The sequence below is a fragment of the Prunus persica genome, chromosome G1, assembly GCF_000346465.2.
Source record: "Prunus persica cultivar Lovell chromosome G1, Prunus_persica_NCBIv2, whole genome shotgun sequence".
NCBI classification, from domain to species: Eukaryota; Viridiplantae; Streptophyta; class Magnoliopsida; order Rosales; family Rosaceae; genus Prunus; species Prunus persica.
This window is the reverse complement of record NC_034009.1, coordinates 33,916,275-33,932,239: the sequence shown is the minus strand read 5'-3', so window position 1 is coordinate 33,932,239 and position 15,965 is coordinate 33,916,275. Positions and strand designations below refer to the sequence as shown.

The 15,965-nt window shown below is 39.3% G+C and overlaps 4 protein-coding genes across 4 annotated transcripts; 2 read left to right on the top strand and 2 right to left on the bottom strand.

Annotated features, from left to right (window-relative positions):
• LOC18791690 (jacalin-related lectin 3) lies at positions 102 to 3,271 on the bottom strand. Its single transcript, XM_020555651.1, has 7 exons — positions 3,117 to 3,271; positions 2,782 to 2,997; positions 2,172 to 2,660; positions 1,861 to 2,094; positions 1,315 to 1,719; positions 995 to 1,216; positions 102 to 886 (listed from the first exon to the last, which is right to left on the bottom strand). Exons 1-7 carry the CDS (start codon positions 3,117 to 3,119, stop codon positions 590 to 592), a joined length of 1,866 nt encoding a protein of 621 aa, XP_020411240.1. The 5' UTR covers positions 3,120 to 3,271; the 3' UTR covers positions 102 to 589.
• Positions 5,546 to 11,126, top strand: LOC18790204 (beta-galactosidase 5). Its single transcript, XM_007225229.2, has 19 exons — positions 5,546 to 6,031; positions 6,166 to 6,261; positions 6,379 to 6,491; positions 6,677 to 6,743; positions 6,856 to 6,948; positions 7,049 to 7,192; positions 7,394 to 7,482; positions 7,578 to 7,683; positions 7,772 to 7,859; positions 7,973 to 8,091; positions 8,192 to 8,353; positions 8,505 to 8,683; positions 8,957 to 9,060; positions 9,185 to 9,294; positions 9,432 to 9,542; positions 9,660 to 9,773; positions 9,915 to 10,117; positions 10,209 to 10,545; positions 10,657 to 11,126. Exons 1-19 carry the CDS (start codon positions 5,858 to 5,860, stop codon positions 10,801 to 10,803), a joined length of 2,556 nt encoding a protein of 851 aa, XP_007225291.1. The 5' UTR covers positions 5,546 to 5,857; the 3' UTR covers positions 10,804 to 11,126.
• Positions 11,155 to 12,282, bottom strand: LOC18788692 (thioredoxin H-type). The gene is made up of 2 exons (XM_007223727.2): positions 12,105 to 12,282; positions 11,155 to 11,662 (listed from the first exon to the last, which is right to left on the bottom strand). The coding sequence occupies exons 1-2, from the start codon at positions 12,189 to 12,191 to the stop codon at positions 11,339 to 11,341; spliced, it is 411 nt and encodes a 136-aa protein (XP_007223789.1). The 5' UTR covers positions 12,192 to 12,282; the 3' UTR covers positions 11,155 to 11,338.
• Positions 14,657 to 15,933, top strand: LOC18789805 (lon protease 2). The gene has a single exon (XM_007222120.2). The coding sequence runs from the start codon at positions 14,916 to 14,918 to the stop codon at positions 15,768 to 15,770; it is 855 nt and encodes a 284-aa protein (XP_007222182.1). The 5' UTR covers positions 14,657 to 14,915; the 3' UTR covers positions 15,771 to 15,933.

Sequence of the window (15,965 nt, the reverse complement as noted above, 5' to 3'; positions counted from 1 at the left end):
CCTTCTCTTTTTTTTCTTCATGTTGTTAACAATAAAAAAGGAGTAGAAATGTAAAAATACAACTATTGAATGAGACAATATGGACTCTAATCCAACTTGCCTACTAAAATCAAGGGGATAAATTCCAACTCAATACCAAATACACACTTGTGTTACATTCTTGCACGCTCAAGTATATATATAATACCTATAATATTAATACACATAAGATACACGTAAAAAAATTCTTTTGCGTTGGCACCACTTGCACACCCGTAGAGCCGCCCCTAACTCACTGCGGTGATTTGCTCTATCATGCTAAGATCCAGCCAGTAATATCTCGCCACATTTAAGCAGGGAGGGCATGGTCAAAAAGTTGACGGCCAGGTTGTCATTACAAGTGGACTGCTTACATATGTATAAAACGAAGTTGTAGTGTACAAAAATAAAAAATAAAACTAGTACAGATAGAGATACAGAAATTGCTAATCCTGGAATTTCATATTAGGAAAAAGACACTCAGGAGGAATAGAAATTGTACGACAAAAGCTTGTTATTTATTTATTGCTGTGTGAGCTCCAATTATAGCACTGAGACTGAGACATATTGATCAGAATTTCCTGAAGAGAGAGATCTTGGATGTTTTCTGGCCACTTCCCAGCCAATGTTGCATATGAACTCCAATGGCATCCAAATAGAAGCTGCTCCTGCCATGCAAGCCCACCACCTTGCCCTCTGTGGTAGTTGAAGTGAAAAATGTCCCAACTTCTTCCCCAAATGGACCATACTTGCCTCTGCTGGTATAAAATGTCAACGACTTTATAATTTGAGGTCGCTCGTTTTTACTAATGCAACCATAATACCCAGATATACAAGTCAGCACTTCATGAGGATACTCCAATTTAATCTGCAAAACAAATTGATCAAGTAATAATTTGTTAGATGGAGGACACATACAAATTGAGATTAAATTCACTTGATCAAGATGTTAATTAATTAAGCATTTAATTAGTACTCGATGTGGGGCAGTTCCTCCATTGCCTCCATGCTTAGCGGACCAAATGAATTGACCGTTTCGATCATACTCAATCTGCACTGAGCAAATGCCCTCTGCTGCTCTTGTCAAATGAATCTGCCTAATCCCAGAAAACACTCCATCATCCCATGCTCTGCCTCCATCTCCACCCCATGGCCCTGGTCCACTTGGGGTTGGCTCTTTTATCACCCCACAAGCAACCTGGCCACCAACACAGAATTACCTATCCAATTAGCACCTGTATAATCTTTGTATTATCTACTAATATATATGCATGGAATTAGATTAAACTTAGTTACCTCTTCAACTTTTCCTCTGTTTGTCATTAGCAGCTTGTTAGACCAGTGAGGATTGTCTACCTCTGTGATGGCCCCTGCAGGCTCCTTTGGGATGATTGCAGTGCAATTATTAGGAGTATTTGTGACAGGTGGTGTCTGTATCTCAGTCTCAACATTGACCATCCCTTCTGTGGCATGCACCCCAAGAGCATCTAAGAAGAGACCCTTCCTCCCATGAATTCCAACAATCTTGCCTTCCCTAAGCTTGGTGGTGAAAGGGGTTCCTTGTTCTTCTCCATATGGCCCGTGCTTCTTCTTCGTCGTGTGGAAAGTGAGGGACTTAATCACAATAGGCCCCATCATCATGGCAGCCCCAAATGTTCCTGTTATGTGCGTCAAGATTTCGTTCGGAAAATCAAAAACTATCTGCACATATGTAGTGTAAAACAAGACATTGCAAGTGAACGTTGGTGTGCATTCAAATCAAATGAAAAAATAAAAATAAAAAACAGCTACCATAAATCAATATATAGTGTAAAACTATACTTAATTTGAGACAAATTTCACCTTGTCACTTTTATAACCTCCAGTCCCGCCATGTTTGGCTCCCCATACAGCTTCACCGTCGCAATCATACTGAACCTTTATGTATATTACAACTCCCACGTTTCTTGATAACTTGATTTGTCTAATTCCTGAATAAACTCCATCATCAAATTCAAAACCACCTGTCCCTCCCCACGGACCATACGTTACCACCCCTTCAGCAGCTATTGCGGGAACCTTCTCAATACTTGGCGTCTAAAATGAAGAACTTTATGTTAATGCACATTTTCAAATTGAATAACCTTGAACTTTTAAAGGCAAGTTTCTCTTACCTTGAACTTAGTTTCTACATCACTTAATTCTCCAGAATTAGAAAATTGCATTGAGAGCTTGTTGTTGGGTACTGGTACTGCAGCTGGGTTAGCAGTGTAGTCATCCTTGGGTCTTATAGCAAAAAACACATCACAGTTTTGGAGGACCGAGTAGCCGGCAAGGTTCTGATCAGTACCACCAATCATATAAGACTCTGTTTGCAGCGTAGTTTTTGAGGGTTGGTTTTGATAATTCTGAATAGGCCTTAGGTAAGCTCCTATTGAATCAAGAAACCAACCAGACTTGCCAAAGAACCCAACAATCTTACTACTCCCAGCTCTTGCCGCTGGGAGCGAAAAATAGGTTCCTTGTTCAATTCCAAATGGTCCATAAGTTTTTTTGTTGCTCTTGAATTTAAGTGATCGAATTGAGACCGGTCCCCATTCACTAATCTTACCATAATGTCCCTCAATTGAAGTTAAAAATTCTTCCGGATAAGCAAGCTTCACCTGCAGTAGTAAGAAGTAGACAAAAAATTTGCAAAAGATTATGTGATTGGCTAGCTTTAATTAATCATGTTATGTACTCTATGGGATTAATAAAGTAATGGTGACTTGGTAATGAAGTAACCGTGTCTGTTTTCCAGCCTCCATTTCCACCATGCCTCTCAGCCCAAAATGAGGTCCCTTTCTCATCATATTCAACCTGAATGGAATCAATGGCCGCTCCATGAGCTATCACCAACTGCTTCACCGTTGAGTAAACTCCATCTTCCCAAATGAGCCCGGTTTGGCCTCCCCACGGCCCAACTGATACCAGTTTTTTCTCGGATCCCTCAAAAGTACTCTGCCACCATGCATTAATATAGTCCAACTCTAATTAGTCAGTTGAGTTGTAATTAAGTGACGAGTGGAATTAAGTTGAAGAACAATAACATGAATGAATTAGACAAAACAAACAGTTACCATTTTGGTGCAGTGAGCAGAGCGGGTGAGCGTGAGAGTGTGAAGGATGAAATTGAATGTTGCAGTGTGAAGAAGGGATGGGTGAGCTAGGAATTTATACAGACAAAAAGGATGCTTTAAGTGTGAAGGTGCATGAATTAAGGGAAATAATTTATTTATAGGTGGATTAGACTGTGGAGAGGAAGAAGCTAATTCTCTTCTCCACTATGGAGGGAGAGAATGGCTTCCAAGTTAAAGAATCAAATGATTGCTCAAAATATCTCTTGTGCCTCATAAGAAATAGAAAAAAAGAGTCTTATCTTTGGCTAGCTTTTAAGCATTCGTGACGGTCTGGAATTTTTCCCATACATTTTCTGCAACGAATTCAAATTGGGAGACAGAAGATTACGCAGTAACTCCTTTATTCGGAATTTTCGAATATATATATTACATATCTTTCTGCATGGCATATATCATGATCAGTTCGACATCCGTAGTGTTACATTTCCCATCATTGGTCATTCGTCATAGGTTTTTTCAAAAGGAATTTGTTCAGAATTTGTAAACAGGAAGGAATCTTGAATTGGGACATTCCGATTCGGGCCCAATATAAAAAAGAAACTGAAGCCCAATTCTCTGTTTCATATTCTTCAGCTGTCGTAAACACAGACAGGCCCATGAAAAGTTTTCGGATTTGAGCCCATGTATTTTTTTTATTTTTTAAAATCACTTTAAAAGAAAAAGAAAGGTGAAATAATAATAATAATAATAAGAGTCGGGATGAAAGTGGGATTTGATGACTCCAGAACAGAGTAGCATCCCTCCCGGATAAACCAAAACCTGGGACAGCTAAATGCTTGGTTGGTCCGCAGCACCGACGTAAACGGAACGGAGATCTAGCTAGCTAGCTAGCCACCAAATTGCAAATTCACATGTAGACGGAAGAAACAAACGGCCATGAAAGGTGGCCCGTTACACGCTTCTAAATCTAAACTCATTTATTTGGGACCCACATTCCCATGAACTATACTCTCTAGTCAAATGCACCATCTGTCGTCCTTCCATGTTTCTTTTCCTTTGTTTAATAAATCATTCATAATCTTCTTTTTCCTTCTTTTTCTTGTGTCCTTCCTTGAGTGGACAAAGTTGTATCGTTGGTTGGCTACCTTTTTGTACGAAAATTGAAATGGCGACGATCTTTAGTTTGATTTGAAATTGAAGGTATCAAATCCCGCTTAAAACAAATAGGTTTAGAGTTTAGAATGATCAATCAAACGTCCACAGTTGCATGTAAAAAAAGATACAAGTCATTTCTTTAAATATGATTGATTTCATGCTTGTAATTTAAGTAAAAAGCTAACCCCATCATCTATCTGCAAACACAGTGCTGATTCAAGGAGAGAATTATTGCTTTTCTATTTTATTATTGAAATCATGAAAAACAAACATTATACATTTTTTACGGATTGCCAATTTCCAACAATTTAACCTTGAATTTTATATATGGTGCCTTAAACATAAGATTAAGGGTACCTCCCTTACTAAATGAAGAGTGAAAATGAAGTAAACTCTGTGCTGGTTGCATAATTGCATTGCCTAAACAAGGAGAGAGAGAGAGAGAGAGAGAGAGAGAGAGAGAGAGAGAGAGGCTTAAAAATGATGGTTGGGGTTTTTATTACAGAAAAGGCAACCCAACCCAACCCTAGGAGGAGTTTTATGTACAGACTACAGAGAGTCAATCAGTGGGCCAATGTCAAAGAATTCACAATATTCGATCGAACAAAGCAATGGCCCCCTCTGTCTGTCTAGTCTTCTCTTCTGGCTCCTCCTCCGTCAACCTCCTTTCCTCTACCCTTTTTGATTTTGAATATTTGTGGGAGACAGGTAGAAAATAAAGATTCATTATCTCTGAGCTGAGTGCTTCTGAGGTGACGGTGCATATGAATATGTTCACGTGTGTGTGCCCAAAATATATAGTTTGGTTAGTGATAGATAGCAGAAACACGTCACATGGCCTACGACCCAGTGGGACATATATACAAGACAAGGCTTTGCTTACTCACAGACAGAGTCACAGACTCACAGGCAAGCATTACCATATATTTATATATATATATATTGTATAAATGATTGATGAAATGGGTTTTGGGTAGTGCACTGTGCAAGCAAACAAAGCAAAGAGCACAATTGATGAATCGAATGGGGGATGATGGGGTCCATTTCTGGATCAAAGCATGAGAGCTTGTTGTTTTACATGCTTTTCAAAAGCATGTGGTTTCATCATGAACCTACTCCACCTCACAACACAACTACTGAAATTTAGAGACTCATTAATTTATGGTTAATCAATTCAAAATTAAATCGTTTAGTAATAACCTGACGTTCATTTTTTTTGGCCATTTAATTAATGTAAGAAGCTTTTGTTTGTTTGAATTATCTTGTTTTTCGGTTCCCTGAATTTTGACTGAACCGACAATTAAAAGTCACATTTTTAATCTTCATATCATTGATTAAATTCAACCTTCCACCTCCAACCTGACACAATCATATCTATATTAAAGTAGTTAATAGTAAGTATCATACAGCTATTTGAACCAGTTTTTGTAAGTGCAAAACCAAAGGCCGGGCAGAGTTGCTGTCAGTATCACTCTGTCACTGCAGAGTTATAGATCAGAAGCTCAGAGCTTCATTCTCACTTTGCCTTTCCAAACATTTCCAGCATTCTAAAGCTCTCTTTTCAAATTTCCCTCCACATATCAGACATGGAAACTCACTTGGTTTCCAAGCTCTTAACTCTGTTCTTGATGACCTTGTTTATGAGTTCTGAGCTGATCCAGTGCACCACCGTCACCTACGATAAGAAGGCCATTATCATCAATGGCCAGAGAAGATTACTCATTTCTGGCTCAATTCACTATCCCAGAAGCACCCCTGAAGTATTTTCACTCTCTCTCTCTGTGTCTTTCATTCTGTTACTCTGTCTTTTACTAGCCCAAAATCATAAAAATGTGATTTTTGTGACTTTTCTTTTGGTGATCTCTGTTAAATGATGAAATGGGTTTTGGTGCAGATGTGGGAAGGTCTTATACAGAAAGCCAAAGATGGAGGCTTGGATGTCATTGACACCTACGTTTTCTGGAATGGTCATGAACCTTCTCCTGGCAATGTATGCTTCATCTCCTCTGTGTCACAGTTCTATTAAGTTCCAATTTGCTTACTTTTGCTGTCACTTCAATTTTGAAACGTTAGCTTAATTCCGTCTCCTTTTTATTTTGATCTTCAGTACAATTTTGAGGGGAGATACGATCTCGTACGGTTCATAAAGACAGTACAGAAAGCAGGGCTCTACCTTCATCTGCGCATTGGACCTTATGTTTGTGCAGAGTGGAATTTTGGGTACCGTACATCTTCTAATTATTTAATTAATTTTGTTTTTTGTTAGAGTTATTGTATCTGAATTCTGTCTCTGCAGTGGAGTAAATGCTACATATCAGAAATTTATTATTATTTTCTTTTTTGGGTTAGTTGCATATATTTCCTAACTTTAAGTTGAGTGCTTAATTCGACTCTCATTTGTACAGAGGATTTCCGGTTTGGCTGAAATATGTCCCTGGTATCAGCTTCAGAACAGATAATGGGCCATTCAAGGTATTTCTTCCTGAAATTCTCTACTGAAAACCTTCAGATTTTGTTAGAATGTGGTCAAATTAGAGAAAATGTGGATAAACTTCTCCTCTCTCTGTTTTTTTCTTGGGGGAAGATGGCAATGCAAGGGTTCACCCAGAAAATTGTCCAGATGATGAAAAATGAAATGCTATTTGCATCACAAGGTGGTCCCATCATCCTTTCCCAGGTACTGATTCTTGATGCGTGGCCTTGTAACTATTTGAGTTCAATGAATTCTTTTAGGATAAATAATTCATGAATTCTTCTTTATGTTTTGTATTGTGCAGATAGAGAATGAGTATGGGCCAGAGAGCAAGGCACTTGGAGCTGCTGGTCATGCCTACATTAATTGGGCTGCCAAAATGGCTGTTGCATTGGATACAGGAGTTCCATGGGTGATGTGCAAGGAAGATGATGCCCCAGACCCTATGGTTAGCTATCTTGTTCTTTTCAATTTTCACATACCAAATCTACTCTGCTGATCCCATGACACTCCGATGCCTAGAACTAGAACCCTTTCTTGAATATCAAAATTGACATTTAGTTTCAAATTCTTGCTTCCATTCCCCCATTTCTTTTTAGGCTTCAGCATTTGAAACACTGAGTTTCATCTACTTATATCTTGGTGACAGATAAATGCATGTAATGGTTTTTACTGCGATGGCTTCTCTCCCAACAAACCTTACAAGCCTACCATGTGGACCGAGGCTTGGAGCGGCTGGTAAGTGGATCTTTAGCTTACCAATACTCGGAAGTTGACTGACTGTATTCGAATTTATTCTTCTAATATCTGTCAACCCGAACAAACATGATCAGGTTTACAGAGTTTGGCGGCACAATTCACCATCGACCTGTTCAAGATTTGGCATTTTCAGTTGCTCGCTTCATACAGAAGGGTGGCTCATATATTAACTACTACATGGTTGGTTTGCTTGTTAATCAGCTCAAGTTTTGAAGACTAAATTGTGCCAGCCCAAATTTTGAGTTTCACTGTTTATGGTTTGTGACAGTATCATGGAGGAACCAACTTTGGACGCACTGCTGGAGGCCCATTCATTACGACCAGTTATGACTATGATGCTCCCATTGATGAATATGGTAAAACCTTTAGTTCAATTCCATTATGAAAGGTTGTGAATTTGTTGGCACACATGGCATTTCAGTTTCGATCTTAAGCTCTTACTCGGAACTAACTAACTAACTGTTGCCAGGTTTGATCAGACAACCTAAATATGGTCATCTGAAGGAGCTCCATAAGGCGATCAAGCTTTGTGAACATGCTTTAGTTTCTTCAGATCCTACTGTTACTTCATTAGGAGCCTATCAGCAGGTTTGGCTTCTTCAATGTGATACTTTCTTCTGTCAGTGGCACAATTTCCTGAAAGATTAACCTTATTGAAAAAGAAGTACATATCTTGGTTATCTTCCAGGCTTACGTATTCAATTCAGGACCAAGAAGATGTGCAGCTTTTCTCTCAAACTTCCATTCAACAGGAGCAAGGGTGACTTTTAATAACATGCACTATGATTTGCCTGCTTGGTCAATTAGCATCCTTCCTGATTGCAGAAATGTAGTATTTAACACTGCAAAGGTAAGCAAAGATAAAGGGGCCCATATTGCAGTCTCTTTCTTTTTTCTTTCTTTTTTTGGTAATAGCAATTGGCAACTAAGATTCTCAGTTCCATACTCTTCTGAATCTCTCTCACTCAAGTTACTGATGCAACTGTCGTCCTGTCATCAAGGTGGGAGTTCAAACTTCACGGGTGCAGATGATCCCAACAAATAGTCGGTTGTTTTCATGGCAGACATATGATGAAGATGTTTCTTCTCTACATGAGAGATCAAGCATAGCAGCTGGTGGACTTCTAGAGCAGATAAATGTCACTAGAGATACTAGTGACTATCTGTGGTACATGACCAAGTGAGCAGCTGCGCAGTGTTATCTTTGAATAATCATTTCTTAGTCAGTTAAACTGATATCTGATCAACCAAGGAAATATAAAGACCCGTCAAGAAATCAATTTGAGAAAATCCAACCTATAATAAAAACAATTGTCAAATTACTTCTTCACTGGAAGTAAAAGCTTTTCTAGAACATTTGCAGTAGTGATCAGTTGTGCTTTAATTGGTTTTTTTCCGTTCAAAAATACATCTATGGCCATACTTTGACATTTTCAGTATGAATGTTATTCAGTGTTGACATCAGTTCATCAGAGCTCCGTGGAGGGAAAAAGCCTACTCTCACTGTGCAGTCAGCAGGTCATGCCCTCCATGTTTTCGTCAACGGACAGTTTTCAGGTATGTTGTAAAATATTTTGTTCTCCCACATCTAGTGAGCAGGAATTTATTCTTCTATTTGATTGAGGCTTCAATTTTTCCCATATCTCTGACTTGAATCAAAAACATTATTAATTTATTACAGGGTCAGCCTTCGGAACTAGGGAGCATAGGCAATTCACATTTGCTAAACCAGTCCACCTCCGTGCCGGAATAAATAAAATTGCACTACTCAGCATAGCTGTTGGATTACCGGTTAGTGCCCTGCCCATGGCTCATTGACTCTGAATGCACATGAGCAGTTAACCCTTGTACAATTGATCACATACACTAAATGATGAATCACATTAGTTTATTCAGTTACTGATTATCTTTTTGTTTTGGTGTTGAAGAATGTTGGGTTGCACTATGAGTCATGGAAAACAGGAATCCTGGGTCCAGTTTTTCTGGATGGTCTTGGCCAGGGAAGGAAAGACTTAACAATGCAGAAGTGGTTCAACAAGGTCAGACAACCACCCCATCTGCATTTATCCATTTTGGCCACTTACTACTATCTCCATCTCTTTTTTCTTCTTCTTTTTTTCCGTGGTTTTAATCTCATAGGAAAATCTTCCAAACAGGTTGGCCTTAAAGGAGAAGCAATGGATTTGGTCTCTCCAAATGGAGGGTCATCGGTTGATTGGATCCGAGGCTCGCTAGCTACCCAAACCAAACAGACGTTGAAATGGTATAAGGTAAAGATTTCAAGATTGTGAGGGAGAGAAGTAAGACAAGGAGGAGACAGAGGAGGAACAACTTATTGGCTATTAAGTGATCATAGCTGGTGAAGTCTTAGGCTTTACAAGCTAAACTGAATGTTAGCTTGGATTGTGCAGGCTTATTTTAATGCACCTGGAGGAGATGAGCCATTGGCTTTGGACATGCGGAGCATGGGCAAGGGTCAAGTATGGATCAACGGCCAGAGCATAGGCAGATACTGGATGGCTTATGCCAATGGTGACTGCAGTTTGTGCAGCTACATTGGGACATTCCGGCCGACGAAGTGTCAACTTGGCTGTGGCCAACCAACTCAACGATGGTATTACCTTATAAGCTACTAAAACCTCTAAAATTGCTGCAAGATGAAATCCCTTGTGGTCATCAAACATTATTTTGATAATCTTTTTCAGGTACCATGTTCCTCGGTCCTGGTTAAAGCCAACACAAAATCTGGTGGTAGTGTTTGAGGAACTCGGTGGGGATCCATCAAAGATAACCCTGGTGAAGAGATCAGTGGCAGGTGTTTGTGCTGATTTACAAGAACACCACCCAAACGCTGAAAAATTAGATATTGACAGCCATGAAGAATCGAAAACGCTTCACCAGGCCCAGGTTCATCTGCAGTGTGTGCCAGGGCAGTCTATCTCGAGCATTAAGTTTGCAAGTTTTGGAACTCCTACTGGAACTTGCGGGAGTTTCCAGCAAGGAACGTGTCATGCGACCAACTCTCATGCCATTGTAGAGAAGGTATTTCCCCAACTACAGTCTTTTCACCTCTTGTTCTTGTATAGTGAACTCGCAGATGCATATTCTTTTGATAAATAAAGATTTATTAATATCTCTTAACGTGTTTTGCAGAATTGTATTGGCCGTGAGAGTTGCTTAGTTACTGTATCGAATAGCATATTTGGGACAGATCCATGCCCGAATGTACTCAAGCGGCTATCAGTTGAAGCTGTTTGTTCAACAGGAATTGCTACCAATCAACCCGATTCGAGGAGATGAAGACGTTGTAAAAGGAGGCACATCATGCAAAGCTATGAAGCAAAGAATCAAGACAAAGGAAGGCATACTTACAGATGAAGATCTACATTGAATTGGCCAATCTCTATCTATCAGAATAGAGTCCTTGGATTCACATTGTGTTTGTGTATAGTTAGTTTGTTAAGTAAAGGCAAGTGCTTTTGCCTTTGCCTCAAGTAAGTAAGCTTTTAAAGCATAGTTTGTTAAGTAAAGGCAAGTGCTTTTGCCTCGAGGTTTGATTAGATTGGCTCCGGTTTTGACTATCATTCCAAAATAAACTTAATGCAAAATCTTATTGTTTTCAATTGGCTCATGAAATTTCCATCCCAAATAACAATGGCACTGTAATAAAAAGCGTTCATAGATAACTGGCATGAGGCATCATATGGGAACAAGTAGCGATATACATAAAGCATTCAATTCAGATGTCTTCATAGAAAATTTAGAAATCCATAAAAGTTATAAACAACTAGTAAAACAGTAGGAGTTTCATAGTCTCCACAGAGAATGATAGAAGTTAAGCAGATGCAGTAGCAGTAGCTGTAGCAGCGGTGGCAGAGGCAGAGGTGGCGGAGGCAGCGGCGGCAGCGGCGACATGCTTGGCAACTTTGATCTGTAACTCGTCTTTCTTGGCACCCACAACCTTGTCCACTATCTTGCCTTCCTTGAGGAAGAGGAAGGTAGGCATTGCCTCCACACCCCACTCCTCGGAAACAGTCCTCAGTTCATCCACGTCCACCTTTAGGAACGTCACTTCTGGGGTCTTCTTAGCCAACTCCGCCAAGATTGGGGCGATCAACCGGCACGGTCCACACCACGAAGCCGTGAAATCCACCACCACCTATTAAATTAAGACACCAAATTAATGTATTTAATTAGTTAATCAAAGTATAAAACCACTTCGACAACCAAAATGTTAAACGGAGCGGAGGACACAACCGTACACCTAGGTTTTTAAGCCATTTGCAAATTACAAAGCCCCTATCTAGAGTCGGACAAAATTCTTTCTATTTTGAAATGTAAGGGCTGCAATAAACCCAATTTTTGCTCTTGATTTTAAAATTTTGAACTAAATTTCTAGGCACAAACAAATTCAAATGGTGAACAAGAAAATCAAAAAATCCCCATTCAATAACTCAGAATGAAAGCTGATCGTAGAATACAAAGGCAATATATCATCACAGAACTCAGAATGAAAGCCAGTCAATCTTCCTGGAGACTAAGATTGAATTTTCTGTAAGCAAAGAAAAAGATATACAAGTGTGATTGGAGATTTGAAATACCAGTTTCTTGTTCTCGTTTCCCTTATGGAGCTGCTCTTCCCAGGCTTGAGTAGTGTGGCAGCCGATGACTTGATTTTCCTCCGCCATTTTCTCTTTGCTTTCTCTCTTTCTCAAAGGATTGTGATATTCTCAAGCAAGCTAGGTTATTACAAGTTGAATTTTTTGCGATGAATGTAATGGGCTTAGCCGCAGCGTATATATAGCCCACCGCCGACCTTAACAAAGAGGTCAACGTTTTAATGTTTATTGCGGAAATGCCATGGCCATTGGTGGGTGGGTGAGGCTCTGATTATTGTTGTGGCTAACGTGGCGTTCATCCATATTACGCGACGTGACGCATGCCCATATGTCAGTGACGTTCATAAATTTTGTCGTTTATTGAGAAAAGGTCCGAATGAACCTGGACAGAGGCCCAAAGAGAACATTTCACGCGGTGTAGCTGGGGCATCTTTACTTTATTAATTTGAATTAAATTGAGGAGGTGATAAATGGAGGAGAATTAGATTTTGTAATCTTATTGAAATTATTTATTAAATTATATAAATTAAAGAGAGTAAGATTTCGAATTCCTATTGCAATAATTTATTTTTTTTATTTGTCAAAGTATTGAAGTTGTTTACTAAATTATATAGAATTGGAGAGGAATTGTGCTAATTATTGAAATGTTCTTGTTGTTAGGTTAAAGTAGATAATAAATTTGGAATTTTAAAAATTGTGTGAGGATATATTGGGTAAAAAAGATAAATTCATAATGGGTTAGTTCTTTAGAAATTAGAATACCACCTCCCACCTAAGAATTGAATTACTCTAAAATCATGAATTGAATTCCTCAAATCATCCATAATTGAAATTCAACCCCTAATTCTACTCTCAATTCATGATTAATAAATATACCATAAAGTCCAAAAAGTAAAATAAAATAGAATTTGGTCAAATGTTACGTGTCTTCCTTTTGTACAATGGAAGCCAATTAAAATTAAAATGTGATCCTTTACTTTTCAAAAGGAAAATTCTCTTTAGTCTTTCACTTTGAATTTAGTTCTAGTGTCAATTTAATTAATTGATAATTACTCCTATTTTCTTGGCATTGAATATTGATAATTACGATAATATCATACGTGCAAACATTTTTCTACTTAGTCAACAAGGACCTCTATAGCAGTCAATAAAGACAATGGGCTTTTTTATAATGGGTTGTTTAAAGTGAAGAGGCTATTTGATAAGGTCAATCTCACCATCAATAAATGTAAAGAAATTATGAAATTTAAACATTTAGAACTAGTTTGGCATTGTTGGGCTGTGAAAAAAATCGATGTTAGGTAAGAGAAATCAACTGTGAGATAAAGTAGTTTGGCGTTTGGTGTTTGGTAAATTTTTGGTTAAAAATGTTGTTGATACTGATTCCCGCATAATGAGAAAATGACTCACGCATAATCATTAAACCCAATGCCCCTTCAAAACTGATTCCTGCATAATCAGAAAATGAAAGTACCTCATTAGCTACTTTCCCTTATAGCTTTCTCTTACAGCAATTTTTAACAATAAGTGATTTTCTTATAATTTACCAAACGAGCTGAGCTTCCCAAAAAAAATTTAAAATCACTAGTAATGCCAAACAAGCACTTAAAATATTTTGATAGTGAAATTAACCTCCTCACTTAAACTCCTCATTATAGTCTCTTCCATACACACACAGAGACAGAAAGAGGAGGGGGGGAGACCAAGTTAAAACCTGACGGCCCATTAACGTACAATTGCGTCAGGCTTTGTTAAATGTACTGGACTCTCTCATAGTGGGCACGTTTATGAGTTGGGCCCATTATTTAAACAGCAATGAAATTGAGCAAACGACATTGCAGTTGCACAACTGAGGACAAAGAAACGAAAGTTGGGGTGAAGATTTTTGTGTTTGGATGAAAATGAAACATCAAACAATAGGCACCACCAGAACCAGGCCTAACTTCCACGTGGGAAAATCTAAAACCACATCCAAACATTCGCATTTCAAGTCTTCCTTCTTTCCAAATACAAAATATCAGAAAATGTATTTCGTTAAGAGTAATGTTATTTAGACACACAACATTGACTACCTTAACTAACCACCTTATGTGGCAACTGATGTGTCATGCTATGTCAATTAATGAATGTCGTTATGTCAATTAAAAAATCAAATTAAAAAACCCTAGCATTCCTAGTGAGTGGCCTCATGGCAACATTCATTAATTGACATGACATGACACATCAGTTGCTATAGAAGGTGGTCAGTTAAGGTGGTCAATGTTGTGTGTCCAAATAGCATACAAATATTAAGAATTAAAATTATTAATTAAATAAAAATAATATGATAAGTTTATTTTTTTTATATTAAAAAATTAAATTTAAAATAATAATAATAATAATGAATTCTATTTTTATGGAACACAACTATCCATTATTTTTTTTAATTTTAAAATAAATTTAAATTTTTTTTTAAAAACACCTTTCATAAGTGCGGAAGTGAGTACAAAAAGGCGAGTAATACGCTAATGATTTAGCCTCTGGCTGCTGACCACCTCTGCCTGCCTTACTTTCTCTCTCCATATTATCCACATCTCCCTCTCGCCTACTCGAAACCACCAGATTTTCCTTTAAATTTTTTTTTTATTGACAAAAATCAGATATAGATTTATCGGAGTTTTAGAGAGAGAAGCGTTTCGGTAAAAACACTAACACTAGTCACAGTCGCACTCTCTTGCTCCACAAAGAACAAACGTCCATGGCAACATAGCTACTTTGCTCTCTCTTCTTCTTCTTCTTCCAAATACCGCGGAAATGGCTCTTCCCCAGCTCATTCCCTCATCTTCTTCTTCTCTACACCATAAACCCATCTTCAACCCCAATCCCATCCCCTCCCCCTTAAACCCTAACCCTAATTTCCTCTCTCCCCGTCTTCGCCGCAGCCACCACCACCGCCGCCAAAGACCGGGTTCTCTGAAATGCTCGGCCTCGTCCTTCTCTGAGAGGCACCCCACCAATCAGCCCAAGTCAGACGATGTCGTCGAGCTCCCGCTCTTTCCTCTGCCTCTGGTGCTCTTCCCCGGCGCAATCTTGCCCCTGCAGATCTTCGAGTTCCGGTACCGTATGATGATGCACTCTCTCCTCCAGACCGATCTCCGCTTCGGCGTCATCTACAGCGACGCCGTTTCGGGCACCTCCGACGTCGGCTGCGTCGGCGAGATCGTCAAGCACGAGCGCCTCGTGGACGACCGCTTCTTCCTCATCTGCAAAGGCCAAGAACGTTTCCGAGTCACCGACCTCGTGCGCACCAAACCCTACCTGGTGGCGGAGGTGAAGTGGCTCGAAGACCGCCCGTCGAACGACGGCGATGAAGACCTGGAGGCATTGGCGAACGAGGTGGAGTCGTACATGAAGGACGTGATTCGGTTGTCGAACCGGTTGGGAGGGAAGCCGGAGAAGGATGTGCAGGACCTGAGGAGGAACCTGTTTCCGACACCGTTTTCGTTCTTCGTCGGGAGCACGTTCGAAGGGGCGCCGAGAGAGCAGCAGGCCTTGCTGGAATTGGAGGACACGGCGGCAAGGTTGAAGAGAGAGAAGGAGACTCTGAGGAACACGCTTAATTACTTGACGGCGGCTTCGGCCGTCAAAGACGTCTTCCCGTCGACGTGAAAAATTGTGATTGCTGTGCGGGAGAGGAGAGCGTCTTGAGGTATAAAAAAATGCCCCAACTTGGTATAGCAAAGCAAGAAACTTGTAAAATTTTCAATTTTGCTCTTTCTTAATTTCTAGAATTTTTAGATATATTCTTAATTATAAGTTGAATTTGCACATACTTGGAAACTTTATATGTGGTGATCTCCCTGT